The 20,583-nt window shown below is 43.0% G+C and overlaps 1 protein-coding gene across 11 annotated transcripts; it reads right to left on the bottom strand.

Moving 5' to 3' along the window:
- Positions 1–1,632: 1,632 nt before the first annotated feature.
- CNOT8 (CCR4-NOT transcription complex subunit 8) lies at positions 1,633–19,941 on the bottom strand. Of its 11 annotated transcripts, none has more exons than XM_078004298.1 (7): positions 19,861–19,941; positions 15,046–15,234; positions 13,356–13,549; positions 7,741–7,902; positions 6,684–6,828; positions 5,925–6,035; positions 1,633–3,129 (listed from the first exon to the last, which is right to left on the bottom strand). In XM_078004298.1, exons 2-7 carry the CDS (start codon positions 15,160–15,162, stop codon positions 2,980–2,982), a joined length of 879 nt encoding a protein of 292 aa, XP_077860424.1. In that variant the 5' UTR covers positions 15,163–15,234; positions 19,861–19,941; the 3' UTR covers positions 1,633–2,979.
- Positions 19,942–20,583: the final 642 nt, after the last annotated feature.

Raw genomic sequence — 20,583 nt, 5'->3', positions numbered from 1 at the left:
CAGTCACAATCGCAAGAGCACACTGAACAAAGGAGAAGAGAAGGGTTTTCATCCCTAACGCAGCTTCTGTTTGTGTCCCTTCCCCATTGACTGGAGTCAGACCACACAATTTAAGCTAACCCAATTGGCTAAAACTTGAAATTTTTCTAAATAGGGTAGATAGGGAAGAAGGGGTAGCAGTGGTAAAACTTTTCCAAATAGGGTAAACTGACACCTTTAAATGTGTAACTTATAAAGGAGGGGAGAGAGGGATTGTCCGTTAAGGCATGTTTGGGCATGTTTAGGCATGGCAAAGATGGAAAGGCTTGTTTAGAAAACAAGAATTTATCTTTTCTAACAATGTGAAAGGACGTTAGTTGCTAAAAGAAAGAAGTTTGAAGAGGAACTGATTATTTCTAGCACCAGCTACTTGGAAGGCTGAGGCAGGAGAATTGCTTGAACCTGGGAGGTGGAGGTTGCAGTGAGCCGAGATCACACCATTGCACTCCAGCCTGGGTGACAGAACGAGACTCTGTCTCAAAAAAAAAAAAAAAATGAATTACAAGCCAGGCACAGTGACTCAAGCCTGTAAGCACTTTGGGAGGCCAAGGCAGGCAAATCACTTGAGGTCAGGAGTTTGAGACCAGCTTGCCCAACATGGTGAAACCCCGTCTCTACTAAAAAATATATAAATTAGCTGGGCATGGTGGCACGCACTAGTAGTCCCAGCTACTCAGGAGGGTGAGGGTGCAGTGAGCCAAGATCATGCCACTGCACTCCAGCCTGGATGACCAAGTGAGACCCTGTCTAAACCCCAAAAGAATTACACCTGAAGTTATTCTCTTGGTTACCCTACAGTGCCATCACTTTTTGAGGATGAGCACTCACATAGCCCTATATGCACTCATACACACAAAGTTCTTGCCAGTTCTAATAGACTTGTGCTCTTTCTTGCTAAAGCACTACTCTAAGCTCTTAACTCTCACATGCAATGACCAAACCCCACACTCAACACTGAGTTCCTCAACTCTTTATCTCAGCATTTCTACTGACATGTAAGACCTTAATGGTAGAAAATATTAAATGCCCTGTTTTAATTCAAATTTGGAAGGGTATCTGCATAGGGTTCAGTCACCAGCATGTCAGGGCATCCTGGTTGAGAACCACTGACTGCTGTTTCACCACAAATTACAGTGATAAATCTCTTGCTATGTCAACTTCAGTCACAATTCTGTATCTGCCCCTGTACCAGACTTCTTAAAACCCCATTTTGTGTCAATAGAAATGGCTGGAAACAAAGTCTTGAGCCAACTCTAGGATATCCAAAGTTCAGGTTGTTTAAAAGAATCCCACTGATTAACAAGCTAATCCACCATATATAATGGAGTGAGGAAATACTAAACTGGTTTAATTCTATAATATTAAGACCCAACAATCTTGAGCATGAAGAGACAATTCCATTTACACAGGTGCTCGTGAAAAGCTTCCTACCAAATGATATATATATTTTTATTCCCGCACCCACCCCCCCAAGTGATATTTTGTATGTAAACCAACTTGGGGACAATGGAGGCAAGATGCTCTTATTTCACTAATGGCAAATGACCATCTTCCAGAGCCAGCAATCCATAGCTATGAAAGACCCAACCTCAATGCCAGTGGTTAAAAAGAAATCTTTATTTTACAAAATTAAAAACATAAATAATATTTACAAGCATCTTAAATACCAGCTTATAATACTTGACATTTTTTAATCATTTCAAATTGAGTTTCTCATAAGCTTTTAAAATGCAAGACCATTCATTCACTTGAGTGAGTTACCAGTTTTTATTTCCACCAATCCAAAGGGGGTTTTGGTTTTTGAAATTGTCCATACTGTGGTCATTCAAAAAAATACAATGTACTTTTGAAATGACTAGCTTTAAAAAAAAAAAAAAAATCCTGAGCTTCCTACCCCAGTTGTGGGATATTGCTCCAAAACAACTCAAGAACCCAAATTATCTTACTGCCTGATTAAACGTAACCACTCTAGCTTTTTAAAGACATTCCTGGTACTCACATTAATCCATCTCCCTAATGTTTCAGGTTTGCTGGAAGGAAAAGTAGAGAAAATAGAGAAGTGGGAGAATCCAGATGACTATCTGAAATCACATTATTGAAAATACAACAGACATGACCCAAAAATCTGATCTTACTAGTTTCATTTGGGATCAAATCCAGGATATTTTATTGTACAAAAATTTCAAATGATTTCAGATGATACGTATGCGACGGCAAACCTGAGTGGCACAATGGAACACAGACTTAAAAGATGCTTCAGTGGTCAACACTCATTCTGGAGTTCTCATGAATGAAGGGTACACAGATTCAGTAAAATTGTTTGCTTTTAAGTTTCATTTTCTGGTCTTCAAATTTCAGCACAGAGCAATTCATTTCCATATAGTAATATGTAAAGAAAGACTACAAAAGTGTGAGGAAAGCAAATGTCCTCAAGAAGGGTCAGAAAAGGAAAGGAAGACTCAGTATCTACAACCCATTACATAAGAACACCATTTTGTTCCATTTTCCCTGGAAGCCCTCACAGCTCAGCTGAGAATCAGAGTAAGAATCTTCATTATCAGAGATTAGCAATAAATTTAAAAGAAAAAGAATGACAACAGGTAAGAGTTATATACATTTTACTAGTTTGTTTCAGACTTGTCCTGGATATTTAAAAAGGTGTCAAATGAGCCATGGATGCTGGTGGCAGGAGGCAACCAGAGAGGAGAGGCTCAGGGATGAGGAATGGGGAAGACTTACTTACAAATTCAGAGCAAACTCCTCTCTTCTGGGTCTAAAATAAAGACAACTTTGTCTTCAGTAAAACAAAAGTCTTTCTGCTCAATGCAGATGGTAGGTACAGTTTGCTCAAAAGAAGCATTTTCTCTTGGGGAAGATAAGTACACAGTCAGCATAGTAAGCACCACTCGGATCAGGCCCAACCTGCAGAGCCTGGCGCCATCACTGCTGCATGTTGTTGATAATCGCCAGGATGCTCATCTTCTCCTGGGCAGAGTCCACATCCTCATTCTGCTTCTGGGCCACTCCTGTGCCTAAGCCATAGAGCCGTCCACAGTACTTGGCATCATCAATGCTGTCCTCAAAAAACAACTGAAGGATGGGACAGAGAACCATGGTGAGAATTATGCTAGAAGTCATGACAAGTATAAACACTATCACATCTGGCCAGGCACAATGGCTCATGCCTGTAATCCCAGCACTTTGTGAGGCCGAGGCGGGCAGATCACTTGGGGTCAGGAGGTCGAGACCGGCCTGGCCAACATGGCAAAACCCCATCTCTACTAAAAATACAAAAATGAGCCAGGCATGGTGGCACACGCCTGTAATCCCAGCTACCTGGGAGGGTGAGGCGGAAGAATCACTTGCACCCAGGAGGCAGAGGCTGCAGTGAGCCAAGATCATGCCACTGCACTCCAGCCTGGGCAACACAGTGAAATGCCATGTCAAAAAAGAGAAAAACCACTACCACATCAGCACCTCCCAGCCTTCCTAAAGCCCTGAAAATACACCAAACTAGAAAAAAAAAAAACTAATAGTATAGAAAGGCTCAGCCAGGCACAGTGGCTCACGCCTGTAATCCCAGCACTTTGGGGTGCCAAGGCAGGTGGATTACGAGGTCAGGAGTTCAAGACCAGCCTGGCCAAGATGGTGAAACCCCATCTCTACTAAAATTACAAAAAATCAGCCAGGCATGGTGGCGGGCACCTGTAATCCCAGCTACTTGGGTGGCTGAGGCAGAGAAATGCTTGAACCTGGGAGGCAGACGTTGCAGTGAACTGAGATTGCGCCACTGTACTCCAGCCTGGGGAACAATGCAAGACTCCATCTCAAAAAAAAAAAAGCAGACACGGTTGTACTCACTGCAACCTCCGCCTCCCAGGCTCAAGTGATTCCCTTGCCTCAGCCTCCCAAGTAGCTGGGATTACAGATGCATGTCATCATACCTGGCTAATTTTTGTAGTTTTAATAGAGGCAGGTTTCGCCATGTTGGTCAGGCTGGTCTGGAACTCCTGACTTCAAGTGATCCACTTGCCTCGGCCTCCCAAAGTGCTGGGATTACAGGTGTGAGCCACCATACCCAGCCTAAACCTTTCCTTTTAATGCAGTCTTTTCATGCTCCTTTCTCTGCAGGAGAAAGGCTCTCCTATCTGAACAGACATACTTTCCATGTATTCTTTTACTGCCAGTATCTCTGTGCTGCTGCTGCTGCTGCTTTTAATGCAACTGCTCCCTTGTCTTTAACAAGCAAAGCAATGGTTAAGAGCTTGGGCTCTGGATTCAGATGGACTCACTTGACCTTGGCAAAGTCATTTAAACTCCTTTTAAGCCATAGTTCCCTATCTATAAACAGGACAATAGGGTTATTATGAGGAATGAGATAACAAACAGTAAGCACTCAAAGCAAGATCTCTCCATTGTGACACTACTGGGGCAAGATAATTATTTGGGGTAACTTGTCCAGTGTATCATAGGATGTTTAGCAGCATTCCTGACAGGTAGCACACCACCCTCCCCCACCAGATTGTGACAACCAAAATCATGTACAGATATTAACAAATGTACCCTCCAGGGCAAAATCATCCCCAGTTGAGAACCACTAACCTAGAACATTTACCAACACATGGTAACAGTTGTTTATAATTAAGAGTAACAAAGAGGAAATGTACTCTCCCTCTCTACAATCTTAGCTCTAAAAAGGAGATCCATGTCTACAGATCAATTAATCTGATCCATTCCTCAAAAATGTCAACAAAATCGACATTTTAATTTTTCCAAGCAGCGTCTTACTCCTTCTACATCTTCAAATACATTTTAAAACCTGAGTCAGTGAGTAAAGAAACTAAAAGAAGAAATTAAGAGTCTTTTTACTAAGGGGTTATAGTAAACTCAATATAGTATTTATTTAATAGTAATTGACAGAACTTACCATAATGTCAGTGGGTGGCCTAACAAACATATTTGTATTACAGGAATCAAAAAAAAGCAAATAACTGAAAATTAGAGTTACCAAGAATACCAAGTTCTGGACTTGGGTGTGCTCAAGAATACTTGGTTACTAGAAAGTGGCTCTCATGTCAGAATGCTGCTTTTGCCTCTCAAACATGTGACATGCTGAACACCGTAACAAAAAACAACCACTTTCAAAGTGGCCATCAACTTGCTAAAAAAACAATCAGTGTGACCGGGCGCGGTGGCTCACGCCTGTAATCCCAGCACTTTGAGAGGCCAAGGCAGGTGGATCATCTGAGGTCAGGAGTTCGAGACCAGCCTGGCCAGCATAGTGAAACCCTGTGTCTACTAAAAATACAAAAAATTTACCCAGGCACCATGGCTCACGCCTGTAATCCCAGCACTTTGGGAGGCCAAGGCAGGTGGATCATCTGAGGTCAGGAGTTCGAGACCAGCCTGGCCAGCATAGTGAAATCCTGTGTCTACTAAAAATACAAAAAATTCAGCCAGGCACCATGGCTCATGCCTGTAATCCCAGCACTTTGGGAGGCCAAGGCAGACGGGTCACCTGAGGTCAGGGGTTTGAACCAGCCTGGCCAACGTGGCAAAACCCCGTGTCTACTAAAAATACAAAAATTAGCAGAGCACGGTGGCGGGCACCTATAATCCCAGCTACTCAGGAGGCCGAGGCAGAAGAAAAGCTTGAACCCGGGAGGTGGAGGTTGCAGTGAGCCGAGATCGCACCACTGCACTCCAGCCTGGGTGACAGAGCAAGGTTTCATCTCAAATAAATAAATAAATAAATAAATAAATAAATAAATAAATAAAAACACATGTTCAGCAAACCTCAGCCCACACAACAGACCATCCACTACCTCCTTAGTCTTCAGTAAGTTACTGCCAAGAGGCCTGTGATCACATTCGAGGAAGTTTACCTCTTTCATCCTAAAGAAAGCCATTCCTGTCAGCAGTGAGTCTGAGCCTGCTTGGTGCTGCCTTCCAATCCTCTGCAAATCCAACTGATCAGCAACTTCCTGAAGACCTCCCTGGAGATATATGAAAAACAAAGATAGTATTACAGACCCAACATGCCTCTACTGAAGTCAACTAAGTGCAGTTATGAGTTCACTAAATTCTAGCAAGAAATGGGGACAGGCCATTTATTTAACAGGCCTTAATAACCTCTTTTTAGCTCTTTTCTTCCCTTTTTCCAAACGCTATATTGTGCTACATCCTATATTTTGCTCCTTTCCATGTTGTTAATTTTGCCAGACCTCTGCCTTTAAAATCAGAATTGCAAGGCTGAGGAAATAGTAAATCCCACTCTAATTCTAGACAGCAAAGCTCTATGTCAACAATTTATTAGGGTACCAAGTTCTAAAACTTTCTAGAGTTAAGAACCCCTCTGAGAATCTGTTACACCACAGACCCCATCCCTAACAAACAGCATTTATACCTTTTCATTAGGTTCATGGGCCTCGAGTGAAGAATGCCTGCCTTAAGATGATAGAAGCAGAGGGTTCCCTTCATGGCCACACAAATATCTGTGCAAATCAGCTTTATATTATACCCTGTCTACCACCACACTGGCATCTAGTACTCAATAATGCATGCTGAACACATAACAATAAAGCAAAGTCAGCTTTTTTTCTGTCCTTATTTTTGTTACTGGTATTAAGAAAAACATCATATACCTTAAGATTTTTGCAACTCTTCATCAGGTATTTCACATCATAAATGGATGGGAAGAAAAGGTTCAGAATATGAAAGAATTCATGTTCCTCTTCTGGCAAACGAGAATCTGTAAGCAACTTTACCATATAGCCAAAATCATAGCCACTACAAGGAGAGAATAAACCACAGAGGTTAAAAAAGCAGCAGTTATCAGGCCCCAGTGTTCAACCATTTTATTTCTCAAAGCTTGTAAATGCTACTTCGTGTTAGGAACTTTCACTTTTTCTGAGTAGTTTATTGTACTATAATCTGAATCTTTTTTTTTTTTTTTTTTTTTTTGAGACAGAGTCTCGCTCTGTCGCCCAGGCTGGAGTGCAATGGCGCGATCTCGGCTCACTGCAACCTTCACCTCCCGGGTTCAAGCAATTATCCCTGCCTTAGTCTCCCAAGTAGCTGGGATTACAGGCGCCCGCCACCATGCCTGGCTAATTTTTGTATTTTTAGTAGAGACAGGGTTTTGCCATGGTGGCCAGGCTGGTCTCGAACTCCTGACCTTAGGTGGTCTGCCTGCCTCAGCCTCCCAAAGTGTTGGGATTACAGGTGTGAGCCACCATGCCCGGCCTATAATCTGAACTTTCCAATAACAACCTAACAGGCTAATATGGGAGATATAAAAAAGTACCCAAAGGTTTTAACTGTGGATTTGATTCACCAAAAATCCAAAAGTACTGAGAAGTTAAAATAAGGAGAATCTGGCTTTCAAGTACCTAAGAAACTCTGGGGACAGCCATTTAAAAGATAACCAAGTACTGTGACCCTCTCCACCCACCATATTCCCACTTGGAATTAAACCCACTGATAGCCACATGATGAAGCCAAATACCGTGTGAAACAAACCAGTATATAAGCCCCAGTATTTTCTGAAAAACTGAAACATGGGCAACAAGTACCAATTCAACTTCTGACTGCTGCTGATGAACAGAACAGTCACTAGGACTTCAAAAATGACTAAGAATTCAGTTCCCTGCTCCAGTGTAGCCCAAAGCGAGAGAGAAATACACATTCCCTAGGACTGACCTATGAAATGAAAGCCATTTGACATTGTCACAGAGAACCACTCCTGATGTCATAAGCAGTTCTGCAAAGTGCAGTGTGTCAATCCCTTCCTCTTCATGCTTCTGAAACTGTAGTCCTGAGTTAGCAAGGAGATCTATGGAATCCTGGGAGTACATGTCCTCTCTAAAAAACAAGGTGTTTATTTATTAACTGGTGAATAAAGAAACAGAAGTAGTGGCCACAATATTACCACCACCTTATACTTATAGTACAAGTATTTTTGAAATGCTTTCCCTAACTTAATAGATCAATTCACTCTTTCCAACATTCAAACAAGCATGCAGAGTAGATCATCATATTTCTGTGACAGATAGAAAAATGAGATTTTCCTCCATAAACTAAATTTCCTAATTATAATGGGTATACATTTGCTCATTATTTGGAAAAAAAAAAAAAAACAGGCACAGTGGTGCACGCCTGTAATCCCAGCACTCTGCAAGGCCAAGGCAGGAAGATCACCTGAGGCCAGGAGTTCCAGACCAGCCTGGGCAACAGACAAGACTCTGTCTCAAAAAAAAAAAAAAGAAAAGAAAAGAAAAAAAAAACCACCACACACACACACACACACACACACAGACACACACGCAGACACACACACACGGCAGGAAGATCACCTGAGGCCAGGAGTTCCAGACCAGCCTGGGCAGCAGACAAGACTCTGTCTCAAAAAAAAAAAAAAAAAAAAAAGAAAAGAAAAAAAAACCCACCACACACACACAAGCCAGGCATGGTGGTACGCATCTATAGTCCCAACTACTCCAGAGGCTGAGGTGAGAGGATTGCTTGAGGTCAAGAACTGGAGGGGGCTCACACCACTGCACTCTAGTCTGGGTGACAGAGCAAGATCCTGTCTCAAAAATAAAATAAACAGGCTGGGCGTGGTGACTCACACCTGTAATACCAGCACTTTGGGAGGCTGAGACAGGCGGATCACTTGAGGCCAAGAGTTCAAACCAGCCTGGCCAACATGGTGAAACTCTGTCTCTACTAAAAATACAAAAATTAGGCCGGGCGCAGTGGTTCATGCCGGTAATCCCAGAACTTTGGGAGGCCAAGGTGGGCGGATCACAAGGTCAAGAGATTGAGACCATCCTGGCTGACATGGTGAAACCCTGTCTCTACTAAAACCACAAAAATTAGCTGGGCATGGTGGCATGCACCTGTAGTCCCAGATACTTGGGAGCCTGAGGCAGGAGACTAGCTTGAATCCGGGAGGCAGAGGTTATAGTGAGCCAAGGTCGCGCCACTGCGCTTCAGCCTGATGACAGAGCGAGACTCCATCTCAAAAACAAAAATTAGTCAGACGTGGTGGTGTGCCCCTGTAATCCCAGGTACTCAGGAAGTTGAGGCATAAGAATCACCTGAACCCAGGAGGCAAAGGTTGCAGTGAGCCAAGATGGCACCACTGTACTTCAGCCTAGGGAATAGAACAAGACTCTGTCTCAAAAAATAAATAAATAAACTTAAAAAAAAAAAAAAAACAAGACCGGGTGCAGTGGCTCACGCCTATAATCCCAGCACTTTGGTAGGCCAAGGTGGGCAGATCACCTGAGGTTGGAAGTTCAAGACCAGCCTGACCAATGTGGAGAAACCCTGTCTCTACTAAATATACAAAATTAGCCGGGCGTGGTGGCGCATGCCTGTAATCCCAGCTACTCGGATGCTGAGGTGGGAGAATCACTTGAACCTGGGGGGCAGAGGTTGCAGTGAGCCGAGAGCGCCATTGCACTCCAGCCTGGGCAACAAGAGCGAAACTCCATCTCAAAAAAAAAAAAAAAATCAACCAACAAAAAAATACTGAGGCACAGATGGTGGGCAGCCAACTAAGATGACCCGATGCACCTTCCAGCTGATTCAGGCTGCTTGCCTCAGTCTCAGAGTCACCACCACCATGGCCAGTCAGTCTCAGGGGTTCCAGCAGCTGCTGTGGGCCAAGAAATGTGCCACTGAGAAGGTATCCAAGGCGCATGAGCAAAAAGACCCAGAGGCTGAAGCAGATCAAAGGAGCAGCTGAGGATGAAACTTAACAGTACCACCTGCAGAAAGAGGAAGCGGTCCAGGTCAAGGAAGCCACAGCCCTGGAATCCCAGTAGCTGCAGCACTCAAGTGGCATAGGAAGCCCAGAAAAGGACCAGCCACCAGACCTACTTATGGCAGAAAAAGGCTTGGGTAGCCTCTTGGCCTCTGTGACATTGGCCAGAAATCCATGAAAACTACAGCATAAACGGAAAGGAGTGGGAGAAAGAAGTGCCTGTTCCATGAACTGGCATTTTAGATAACCTCAGGGAACACAAAGCTTTGGCAAAGCTCGTTACATTCCTATGAAAAAGAAGTAAATAGGTCGGATGCGGTGCCTCACACCTGTAATCCTAGCACTTTGGGAGGCCAGCGTGGGTGGATCACAAGGGTCAGGAGTTAAAGACCAGCCTGGCCAAGATGGTGAAACCCATCTCTACTAAAAATACAAAAATTAGCCAGGCATGGTGGTGGCCACCTGTAATCCCAGCTACTCGGGAGGCTGAAGCAGAGAACTGCTTGAACCTGGGAGGCAGAGGGTGCAGTAAGCCGAGATCGCGCCACTGCACTCCAGCCTGGGTGACAAAGCGAGACACCATCTCAAAAAAAAAAGAAAAAAGAAAAAAAAAGGGAAAAAAAAAAAAAGGCAGTAAACAGGTGGAGCGTGGTGGCTCACACCTGTAATCCCAGCACTTTGGGAGGCCAAGGTGGGCGGATCACAAGGTCAGGAGTTCAAGACCAGCCTGGCCAACATGGTGAAACCCCATCTCTACTAAAAAAATACAAAAATTAGCCAGGCATGGTGGTGGGCACGCCTGTAATCCCAGCTACCCGGGAGACTGAGGCAGGAGAATTGCTTGAACCCAGGAGGCACAGGTTGCAGTGAGCTGAGATTGTGCCACTCCAGCCTGGGTGACAGAGCAAGACTCTGTCTCAAATAAAAATTTTAAAAAATTTAAAAATTTTTTAAAAAAAGGAAGTAAAAGATTTCTGTATATTACATAGCAGGTCCCTTCACTTCTTGGAGAGTAGCAAATCTAGCTTCTTTGTACAGACTTACAACTCAACTAAAGCTCTTATATTTTAAAAAGGACATTAAAAAAATTTTCTCTTTACCTCGTATTTCATAGAAATGTAATGGGTGTGTGTTGTCTGTTTTCCTATGTCTTTTAGCTCAAGCAACACATGTATCATTGTTGACTTTTTCTTTCTTATATCTAGTGAAAGGAAAAAGTTCTTTGAAGAAGGAAAGAAATTAAGTTTTCTTTTTCCCTAATGCTTCCATGAAGGTCAGGGGCTTTATCTATGAAAAAGTAGCAAATAGTTATTTGTAACCCATGTGAAGCAACAGCCAGTCTTAAAGTAGTCTATTCCTGCTAATGGTTCAAACAATGAATACTAGTGTAATTGTTTGAGCTACTTTTAGTTTCTCTTAATCAAAATTACTAGATGACAGAATTAAATAACTTGTAACATGTTATTACTTGGTATACAGATGATTATCTGAAAGACTCTGTTATGAAAAAAATTGAAAAAATTAACATTCTTATAATGCTACCCCACAGATACAACACCTTCGTTTACAGCTCTTTCCAGACTATTTTATCTGTCTACACATACACACCTACATCTCTTACATCTCTACATCACAGACCATCTTTACAAATCAGTACTCATCCATTGTAACACTGGCATAACATTCCACTGTAAAGATATATCCATTAATTCAACCACATGAATTATTTACGATACCATGTAACACAAAAGTAAGGAAATAAGCTAAACAAATCCTGTTCCATTAGACTTTCACTTGCTTTTCATATAAACTTGGGTTAGGCAATAAGAAAACCACTGCAATCTTGATTTTTTTCCACTAAATTAAAACCAGTGTTGAATCACAAGTTTTTTTTCCACTTAAATAAACATAATTTTTTTGTTTTATTATAACTAGGCTTCAATCCCAAGTAAACATTATTTCTTTTTTCTTTTTATTGAGGCAGAGTCTCACTCTGTCACCTAGGCTGGAATGCAGTGGCACAATCTCGACTCACTGCAGCCTCCGCCTCCTGAGTTCAAGTGATCCTCCCACCTCAGCCTCCTAAGTAGCTGGGATTACAGGCACCCACCAGCACACCTGGCTTTTTGTATTTTTAGTAGAGATAGGGTTTCACCACATTGGGCAGGCTGGTCTTGAACTCCTGGCCTCAAGTGATCCATTGATCCACCCACCTCAGCCTCCCAGAGTGCTGGAATTACAGGTGTGAGCCACCACGCCCAGCCGCAAGTAAACATTATTTTAAATCCAAACATACTCAAACCACTCTGAAATAACTCATTTTTCTTCCTTGTATTATATTATTTTTATGGTACAAACTTACAGGCTTTGACAATAAACTAAAAAATGCAGCTAAAGGAAAGAGCCAGATGATCTCTCAAAATTACTTGAACCTCAAGGAAATTTCCAAAACATACGAACAACAACAACAAAAGTTGTTCCTTGCAGGCACAATGGCTCACACCTGTTATCCCAGCACTTTGGGAGGTCAAAGCGGGCTGATCACTTTCCACAAAAAATTAGCCGGGCATGGTGGCATGCACCTGTAGTCCCTGCTACTTGGGGGGGCTGAGGTGGGAGGATCACTTGAGCCTGGGAGATTGAGGCTGCAGTGAGCCATGTTCACACCACTGCATTCTAGCCTGCGTGACAAAGACAGACCCTGTCTTCACAGGAAGAAAAGATTACTCCTAAGTCATGAAACACTCCTGATGCCCAGTTAAACAAAGCAGGATATGATACGAAGTACACTAACATCACTTCATGCAATCAGCAAAATGACAGTGTCCCCCAAATTTTCTTTTAAAATTCCTGGGTATAAAAAATAAAAAAAAATTTTAAAAAATTTAAATTCCTGGGTATATATCCAAAAGAACTGAAAGCAAGACCTTGAAGAAATATTTGCACACCCATGTTCATAGCAGCAATATTCACAACAGCCAAGAGGTAGAAGAAACCCAAGTGTCTATCAACAGATGAATAAACAAAATGTGGTATATACATACCATGGAATCTTCCACTGCCTAAGAGTGGAATTGCTAGCTCATGTGGCAACTCTATGTTTAACATTTTCAAGAACTGCAAAACTATTTTCCAGAATTTCCCCCAAATTCTATATTCCCAGCAGCAATGTATGAGGGTTCCAATTTTCTCCACACTCTCAACAACACTTATTATGTCTTTTTGACTACAGCCATTCTAGTGGGTGTGAAGTGGTATCCCAATGTGGGTTTAATTTGCATTTCCCTCATGACTAATGATGTTGAGCATCTTTTCATGTGCTTACTGGCCATCTGTACATTATCTTTCAAGAAGTCTATTCAGATCTTTTGCACATTTTTAGTTGGGTTATCTTTTCATTGTTGAGCTGCTGCAGTTCTTTAAGCAGGACTTCACTTGCTGAGATTCCCTATTCCATCCTCTGCTTGACCACTCTATCCAACACCTACCTGGATTCAGTGAAAACAAAACTTAAAATTAACAAAATTATTTAGAAATCACTTACGTAAGGTTAAATTTGAAATTGAACTGCCAAGTATTGATTCCAGAAGGATATTCTCCCTTCTCATTTGTGAATGTAAGGCCCAGCTGGATAATTTTTAAAAGGTCAACATTGCACCGCAGAAGCTGATACTGGTAATCTATGGAACTACGAAATTCACCAATTGGTCGCACCACAACACCTGGAAATTCTGTGTCCTAGAAAAGGAAAAAGTCTCTCATCACAAGGTTTCAGAAAACAGTGGATGCTGAATTGGTAATTCATAAATAAAATTTTACCTCCATTTATAAAAGTTATGTGACAAGCCCCAAACTTGGGCACAAAATTCTTTTTGTGTTTTTTTGAGACAGGGTTGGTCTGTCTCTGTCACCCAGGCTGCAGGGCAGTAGCACAATCACAGCTCACTACAGCCTCAACCTCACAAGTGCAATCAATCCTCCCCCCTCAGCCTCCCTAAGCAGCTAGAACTACAGGTCCATGCTACCACACCCAGCTAATTATTGTATTTTTTGTAGAGATGGGGTTTCACCATGTTGCCCAGGCTGATCTCAAGTGATCCACCTGCCTCGGCCTCCCAAAGTGCACAGATTACAGGCATCAGCCAACACGACCGGCCAAAAGCCTATCTTAAAATACTGATCTTGTTGATATCTACTAAAGAAGCACTAGAATCATGAAGCTTCGCACAACAACTTGATCCTAAATAAGCAGAATGTCAATAGAAAGAGTTGAGTAACTACAGGTAGATATGCAGTCAATTAAGAACATTCTAGGTTGAGAACAATATATGAATAAAAATACAAATACAGGGAAGTGAAACAGCCATTCAGAAAAAAATACAAAGAGACAGGCTTAGCTTGAGTGAAAAGACTGGAAGGAGCTCTGAATACCAAGCTACAGACTTAACTCTATAATTTCTAAAGCAAGAGTCACAAATTCCAAGCAGCTAATGTAAAGGAGTAAAGTCAGCTAGGTATGAAAATGGTACAAGTAACAGGAACTGGAGTAAAACAGAGAGCACATGCCTCTCTACAGGAGGCTCTTAATATTACCACAATACTCATCTCTTTCTCCAGCCAGTGTCAGGCAGGGGTAGATAACATATATTGCCAGGTCTTCCTATTTTTTTTTCAGAGATGCCAGAAATCTGGAATTCAACTGAGTTCTATTGACTTTTAAATGCTGGCAATAAATTTTTAAAATTTTGAATAAACATTGTATAGTCAAATTCACCATATCTGTAGAACAGATGGGCCCCGGGGGTTGATGTAACTTCTGCTTTAAAGACTTTCAAACAGAATAATGTTACAAAAAATCTAAGATACTAGAGGTTACATCCTTCTCAGAGACACTGGCTACCTTGATATTTCATAAAGCAACACAACCTTCTGTCAGGTTTAATTCACAATGGCTTTAGTGGAACATACTCATTCTTTTCAAGATCTCAAATTAAACATTCCCTCAACCCATCCATATAAGAAGGTGAGTCAAGCTGGGCATGGTGGTATGAGCCTGCGGTCCCAGCAACCTGGAAAGGTGAGGTGGGAGGACTGCTTGAGCCCAGGAGTTCAAGGCTGCAGTGAGCTATGATTGATTGCATCTGTCAATAGCCACTGCACTCCAGCCTGGGCAACAGAGCAAGACCCCATCTCTAAGAGTAAAAAAGAAGGTGAGTCAGAGTAGAGCTCCTTACCATGGCAATATAACTGTAACTGAGCACGATTTCTCGGATCTTCCTCATCTCTTCTTCTAGATTACTGGCCCATACTTCACAGATAACCTGGCTATTCTCCACAAGTGCTGCAGGCATCTTGAAGAAACCTGAGAAGTCGTCGTCAGCTAACTAGTTTTACAGTGCAGGCCAGACAATGTTTGATCTGATCTAGATTTTAAAACATTTTAAAATCATGTAAGTTTATACACACATAAGATGTCAACAAAACAAAGACATCAAAACAATATTTTACAATCACTTCATTAGTTTAAAACATTAAGATTATTCTCCATTTTATATGATGGGGAAACTCTTGTCAACACACACAAACACGCAAACACACGCACACACACACACACGGTTCTTTCCTGAAGAAACTGAAGTTACTAAAACTTCTGCCCAGCAGTCCTCTGCCACAGAAGTGAAACCACTACCCTAGTTTTTCAGCTCTCTGTAGACTAGACCAAAATAATCCCCAGTTACCACAAATATGCCCTTATCCATGACTTTCACATCACTTTGCACAGGGACCAAATCATGGAAACAGTCCTAAAGGAATCACCTTAGCCATTTTCAATGTACCTGAGATCTCTGAAAGCCTGAAAGAACGTAGACCTAAACTCTCACACTCAAGCCTTTGTACCCATATGATGAATACTGGCATGGGATTCTTCCCCCAACCCACAAAAGGAAATTATTTTTCTCTACAATCCAAAAGTCAAATATAACTAGAGGCAATTAACAATACCAGTGCCTCTTTAGATATACCAGTGCCTCTTTAGATTTGTGCAAACAGAGCATGAAGTGAGGGATTTAAGTGGTAGAAAACAATCCCACTTGCTAATCTGAACCCTAAAAACCACAACGAAAATCAGAATTTGAGTTAGTATTTACGTTTTTATTTTTTTTTTTTAGATGGAGTCTCGCTCTCTCGCCCAGGCTAGAGCGCAGTGGTGCACTCCTGGCTCACTGCAACCTCTGCCTCCTGGGTGCAAGCGATTCTCCTGCCTCAGCTACCCAAGTAGCTGGGACTACAGGTGTGCGCCACCACGCCCAGCTAAGTTTTGTATTTTAGTAGAGATGCGGTTTCATTATATTGGCCAGGCTGGTCTTGAACTCCTGACCTTGTGATCCACCGGCCAGTATTTACTTTTAAACACATAAATTAAAAAGAAACTATGCAGCAATTCAACAGTAGGACTAAAGATGGCTGGTATAAATCATTCAGCCAGAAACAGAATGATTCATGGTGTATTTTTCAAGAGAAAAATTAGGGAGGGGAAAGTATTCTGTGAGAAAAAAACTCATCATGATTGGGTCTCTGACTAATGCTGTTATTATTATGGCAAACAACATACGTGGCCTGGTTATAAAAATACAAAAAAGTCGGCTGTGGTGGCTCACGCCTGTAATCTTAGCACTTTGGAAGTCTGAGGCGGGCGGATCACAAGGTCAGGAGATTGAGACCACCCTGGCTAACATGGTGAAACTCCGTCTCTACTAAAAATACAAAACATTGGCTGGCTGTGATGTCACGCGCCTGCAGTCCCAGCTACTCCGGAGGCTGAGGCAGGAGAATTGCTTGAACCCAGGAGGCGGAGGTTGCAGTGAGACAAGAAGTGCCACCACAATCCAGCCTGGGTGACAGAGCGAGACTAAGTCTCCAAAAAAAAAAAAAAAAAAAAAAAACAAACAACAAAAAATAAAGGCATTTACTTCTAAGGCAAGCCCACTGCATGGATCCACAACACAATAGTGGACTCTAATGTATATATTTAAAGAAAATTTCCTAGAAACAGTAAAACGAATGTACGTGGTTCCCAAAGGACAGAGCAAGGAATATCTTTGCTTCCTACTTTCAAGATTGGCAGATGCAACAATGAGAATCTGGAGCAAAACAACACTGGCATCATTTCTCTAAGAAACTTCTGAGAAATCAAACTGTTGGTTTGCCAGCAACCCTTGAAGATTCCATTTATTCAAGGTATCCTATACTTCTACAGATTTTTCTCTGTAATTATAGTAGTTAAACTTAAGTAGACTATGTGGTATCTCCCCACAAAAACATAGTAGAAACTTCTTAAAGCCAGGATATATTTCTTCTCTTGTTTTTGTTCTATTACAGGCTTGCAAAAGAACAATAAAGATCAAGAAAAGAGAGAAGTTCAGAATGAATGTGGAGTAAATTCCACTATCTGACCATAATTCAGAAAATGTTCCAACTCAGAATTTTAGATTCCTAAACTTGCTTAAGATTTCTCCCCTGCAAAAGGCCTTAAAACCATTTTCTATACCCATATAATGTTAAATCAGTGGTACCTCCTTATTCCCTAACTGAAATAATATCCTTCATTTTTGGTGTCATTTCAAACATAACCATAACTACTTTGGAGGAAGTGGGTGTATCACTCCCGAGTTTTTGGGAGATGTTTCCATAAAAGCAAAAGCAACAACAACAACAAAAACCCCACACAACCAAAAGATGCCTTTAACCTCCATTTAAAAGAGAACTGGTTTTTAAAAAGTTAACCACTGTTACACATATCTGGCATATATATGGGGACTGCAAAAGCCAGACAGCTGGCAAAAATATGTAAGCCATTTTTGCTCCAAAGTTAGCTAGGATCTGTGGGGAAGTAAACAATAGCTTGCAAGCCCCTGAATGCAGTGCCACTCAAAAATTAAAGAGGAATCACACTATGCACATTTAATTTAGCAAGTCAAATTACTGACATATGTTTGCCAAAAAATAAAATAAAATAGCAACTTAAATACCAGGAGGAAGAGCGCAGTGGCTCACACCTGTAATCCCAGCACTTTTGAGAGTCTGAGGTTGCAGAATCACTTGAACTTAGGAGTTCGAGACCAGCCTAGGCAACAAAGTAAGACCTCCCCGTCTCTACAAAAAGTACAAAAACTTAGCCAGGCACGGTAGTGTGTGCCTGTAGTCCCAGTTACTCAGGAGACTGAGCTGGGAGGATCACTTGAGCCCCAGGAAGTCGAGGCTGCAGCAGTGAGCTGTGATTACGCCACTGCATTCCAGCCTCAGCGAGTGAGCAAGAGCATGTTTCAAAAAAATCATCATCATCATCATCATCATACCAGCAATTCAGCCTGTCACTTTCCACTTCATAAGCACATGCTCCAAAATGAGCCTAAGATAGGGGTTTGTCTTCCTCCTTTTAAGCCTCCTCAGTGCAAGCATCTCACAGCACATCACAACTCTATGGCTTTCAAATATGCTTATTTGCACAACACAGCCCCTAAAGGTAACCTAATTACTTATCTGGGTTACAACCAAAGCAGCAGTAACAAGTTTCAAAACTGAAGGAAAAACTGTCCAGCATGTAGTCACAAACAGGATGCTAATCTCAAGCGTTGAATGTTCCTAAGGAATTTTTAAGGATTAATTTTTATTACATACAATGTTTGCCTCACGGGCTGACTTAAAAACTTGACTCCCACATGAGCTACAGAGAAAACTGTGCAAGAGGGAAAGGTTTTCACAAACACACACACCCCTATGAATTACTGAAGTCCCTGCCCTGTGCTGACCTGCAGGGCAGTATGTTCAGATGGCTCCCGTTGATCTACAGTGTAAACTTCTCCAAAACATAACTCCTTACTTACACAGGAAATCTCTGAAGGGCAACTAATGATAAAGCCACCGGAACGTTTTCTCTGCAAGCAATCAAGGCCTTGCTCGGGAAAAGAAATGTTGAGTCTGATTTTGTTTGTTTAAGCCCAAGTGTACAAGGAAACAATAAACATCACTTCCCTATTCGAGAGGACTGAACAAAGGCTTTGCCGTGCCTAGATAAGATAGAAAAGGAAGTGGCACGTTTGAAGAAATAAATAGCAGCAGCGTTTAAGAGGATCCTCTGACCCTCCCCTACCTCCAAACACAGTGTCTCAAGGCACTGTCCTGGACTGAACTGCAGTTCAAACTTCTTAAAACCACCCGAACGGCCCAGGTCTGTGAGTTGGCTCCTCCATTCCTAAAGCCATAGTACACCAAGAAAAAGTTGTGGGGCCTCAAGAACTAAGGAGGAGGCGGCGACTTAGAAGGGGGAGGCCCGCAAGATTCCATATTCAGGTCCTCCTCCCCACTACTCTGTCTCCCATCATCATTCTCTTCTCGTTTATCATCATCTTTCCACTTCAAATCACACTCAGTCCTCCTCCTTCTGACACGCCATTCTTCTTCTGTGTTTGTTTGGTAAAGCAAAGTTAAAATTACGGGCCTTAGGACTAAGAGAACTAAGTTCGAAGCCAGGTCAAGCCACGTAGTTGTGCGTCCTTGCATAAGCTACTTAACCTATTTCGTGCCTCAGTTTTCCTATCTTGTAAAAGGGGTTTGATAACAGTACGCACCTCGGACGATTGGAGTAGAAGTTAAAATGAAGCATATGAGGTGCTTTGTAAAGTCCCCGCACATATCACTCGAATATTACCTTGTGGCGGTGGCCATTATTATTACTACTCTTTGCTGGGTTTTCTCTCATCACACACCCTGCCCCTTACACACACCCCCACTCCCCTTCCCCCACAGACCCCCCATGGTCTCTCACACTCTTCCATCTTACGCTCCTCTTTCCGGTAAGCGCAGTCCCGCTTACCGTGACCGGCAGGGCCCGCGAAGCGCTGGCTAGCGGGCTGGCGGGCTGACTCCCGGACGGCGGCGGCGACAGCAGCCCCTGACCCGGAGCTCTCTTCCCTCTACCCCGGATCTGCTCCTAGAACCGAACGAGCCAGTGAAATGGGCGCCCACGTGCCCAGAGCGGCCTTACGTACCTCCCACCAAACAACCGGACGGCACCACTCTACCCACCCGATCCGCCCGACTCGCCTGCTCTCTAGAGTCACTCCACACGCGCGCGCGCCTGGTCACGCCTGCTCCTCCCCCTTTGCGCGCCCCTGCGACTCTGTGCGTGTTCGCTCCGCCCGTGAGCTCGCGGGAAGCAGCGCGCAGGCGCAGAAACAACAGGGCGCCGCCGAATAGGTGGGAAGCGGAGGCCTGGAAGCACGCTTGCGGAAGGCGGCCCTCCCGCCGCCCTCTTTGCGTGATTAGTTGCGCTCGCTCAATTTAATCATGATTATTACTCCTCCATTTTGGTTCTCTTTCCGCGCGAACAAGGAAGGGGCGTGCTCTAGAACAACCCCTCCTGCCGTGGGCGCGGCCTGGAAAAATCCAAAGGCCGAGGAAAGGGCGTGGCCCTTCAAACAAACCCCCACCCCGAATTACCACGCCCCCTCCTTCTGGCTTTGAAGGACCGTTAAAACCGTTGGCACGAAGGGATTTGTGGCGAGGCTGACGGAGAAAAAGGCTGTCCTGGTTTTCTGTTCTAATATGGCCCCCTAGATGCCTCACTTACAAAGCATCTATCTTACGGTTCCTTTCTGGCAAACAATTAGTTGGGGGTGGGGCGGCTCCCGAAAGCCGAGAGTGGGTGACTTCCGCCAAGGCCCGCCTACCTCCCGGCCTCGCCCAGCAGAGGGAGGAACATTGCCATAGCA

Source organism: Macaca mulatta, chromosome 6, assembly GCF_049350105.2.
Source record: "Macaca mulatta isolate MMU2019108-1 chromosome 6, T2T-MMU8v2.0, whole genome shotgun sequence".
In the NCBI taxonomy this organism is placed as follows: domain Eukaryota; kingdom Metazoa; phylum Chordata; class Mammalia; order Primates; family Cercopithecidae; genus Macaca; species Macaca mulatta.
The sequence above is the reverse complement of the archived record's forward strand: the minus strand, read 5'-3'. Positions and strand labels throughout refer to the sequence as shown.

Bases quoted from the DNA above. Each gene is read 5' to 3' on its own strand.
- CNOT8 (XM_078004298.1), bottom strand. From the start codon at position 15,162: ATGCCTGCAGCACTTGTGGAGAATAGCCAGGTTATCTGTGAAGTATGG. The intron at 6,036-6,683 runs GTATATGATGTT...ATATATCTCCAG, and splicing joins AGAGTTGCAAAAATCTTAAG to GGAGGTCTTCAGGAAGTTGC. The intron at 3,130-5,924 runs GTAAACTTCCTC...CCCATCCTTCAG, and splicing joins CTTTCTTTAGGATGAAAGAG to TTGTTTTTTGAGGACAGCAT.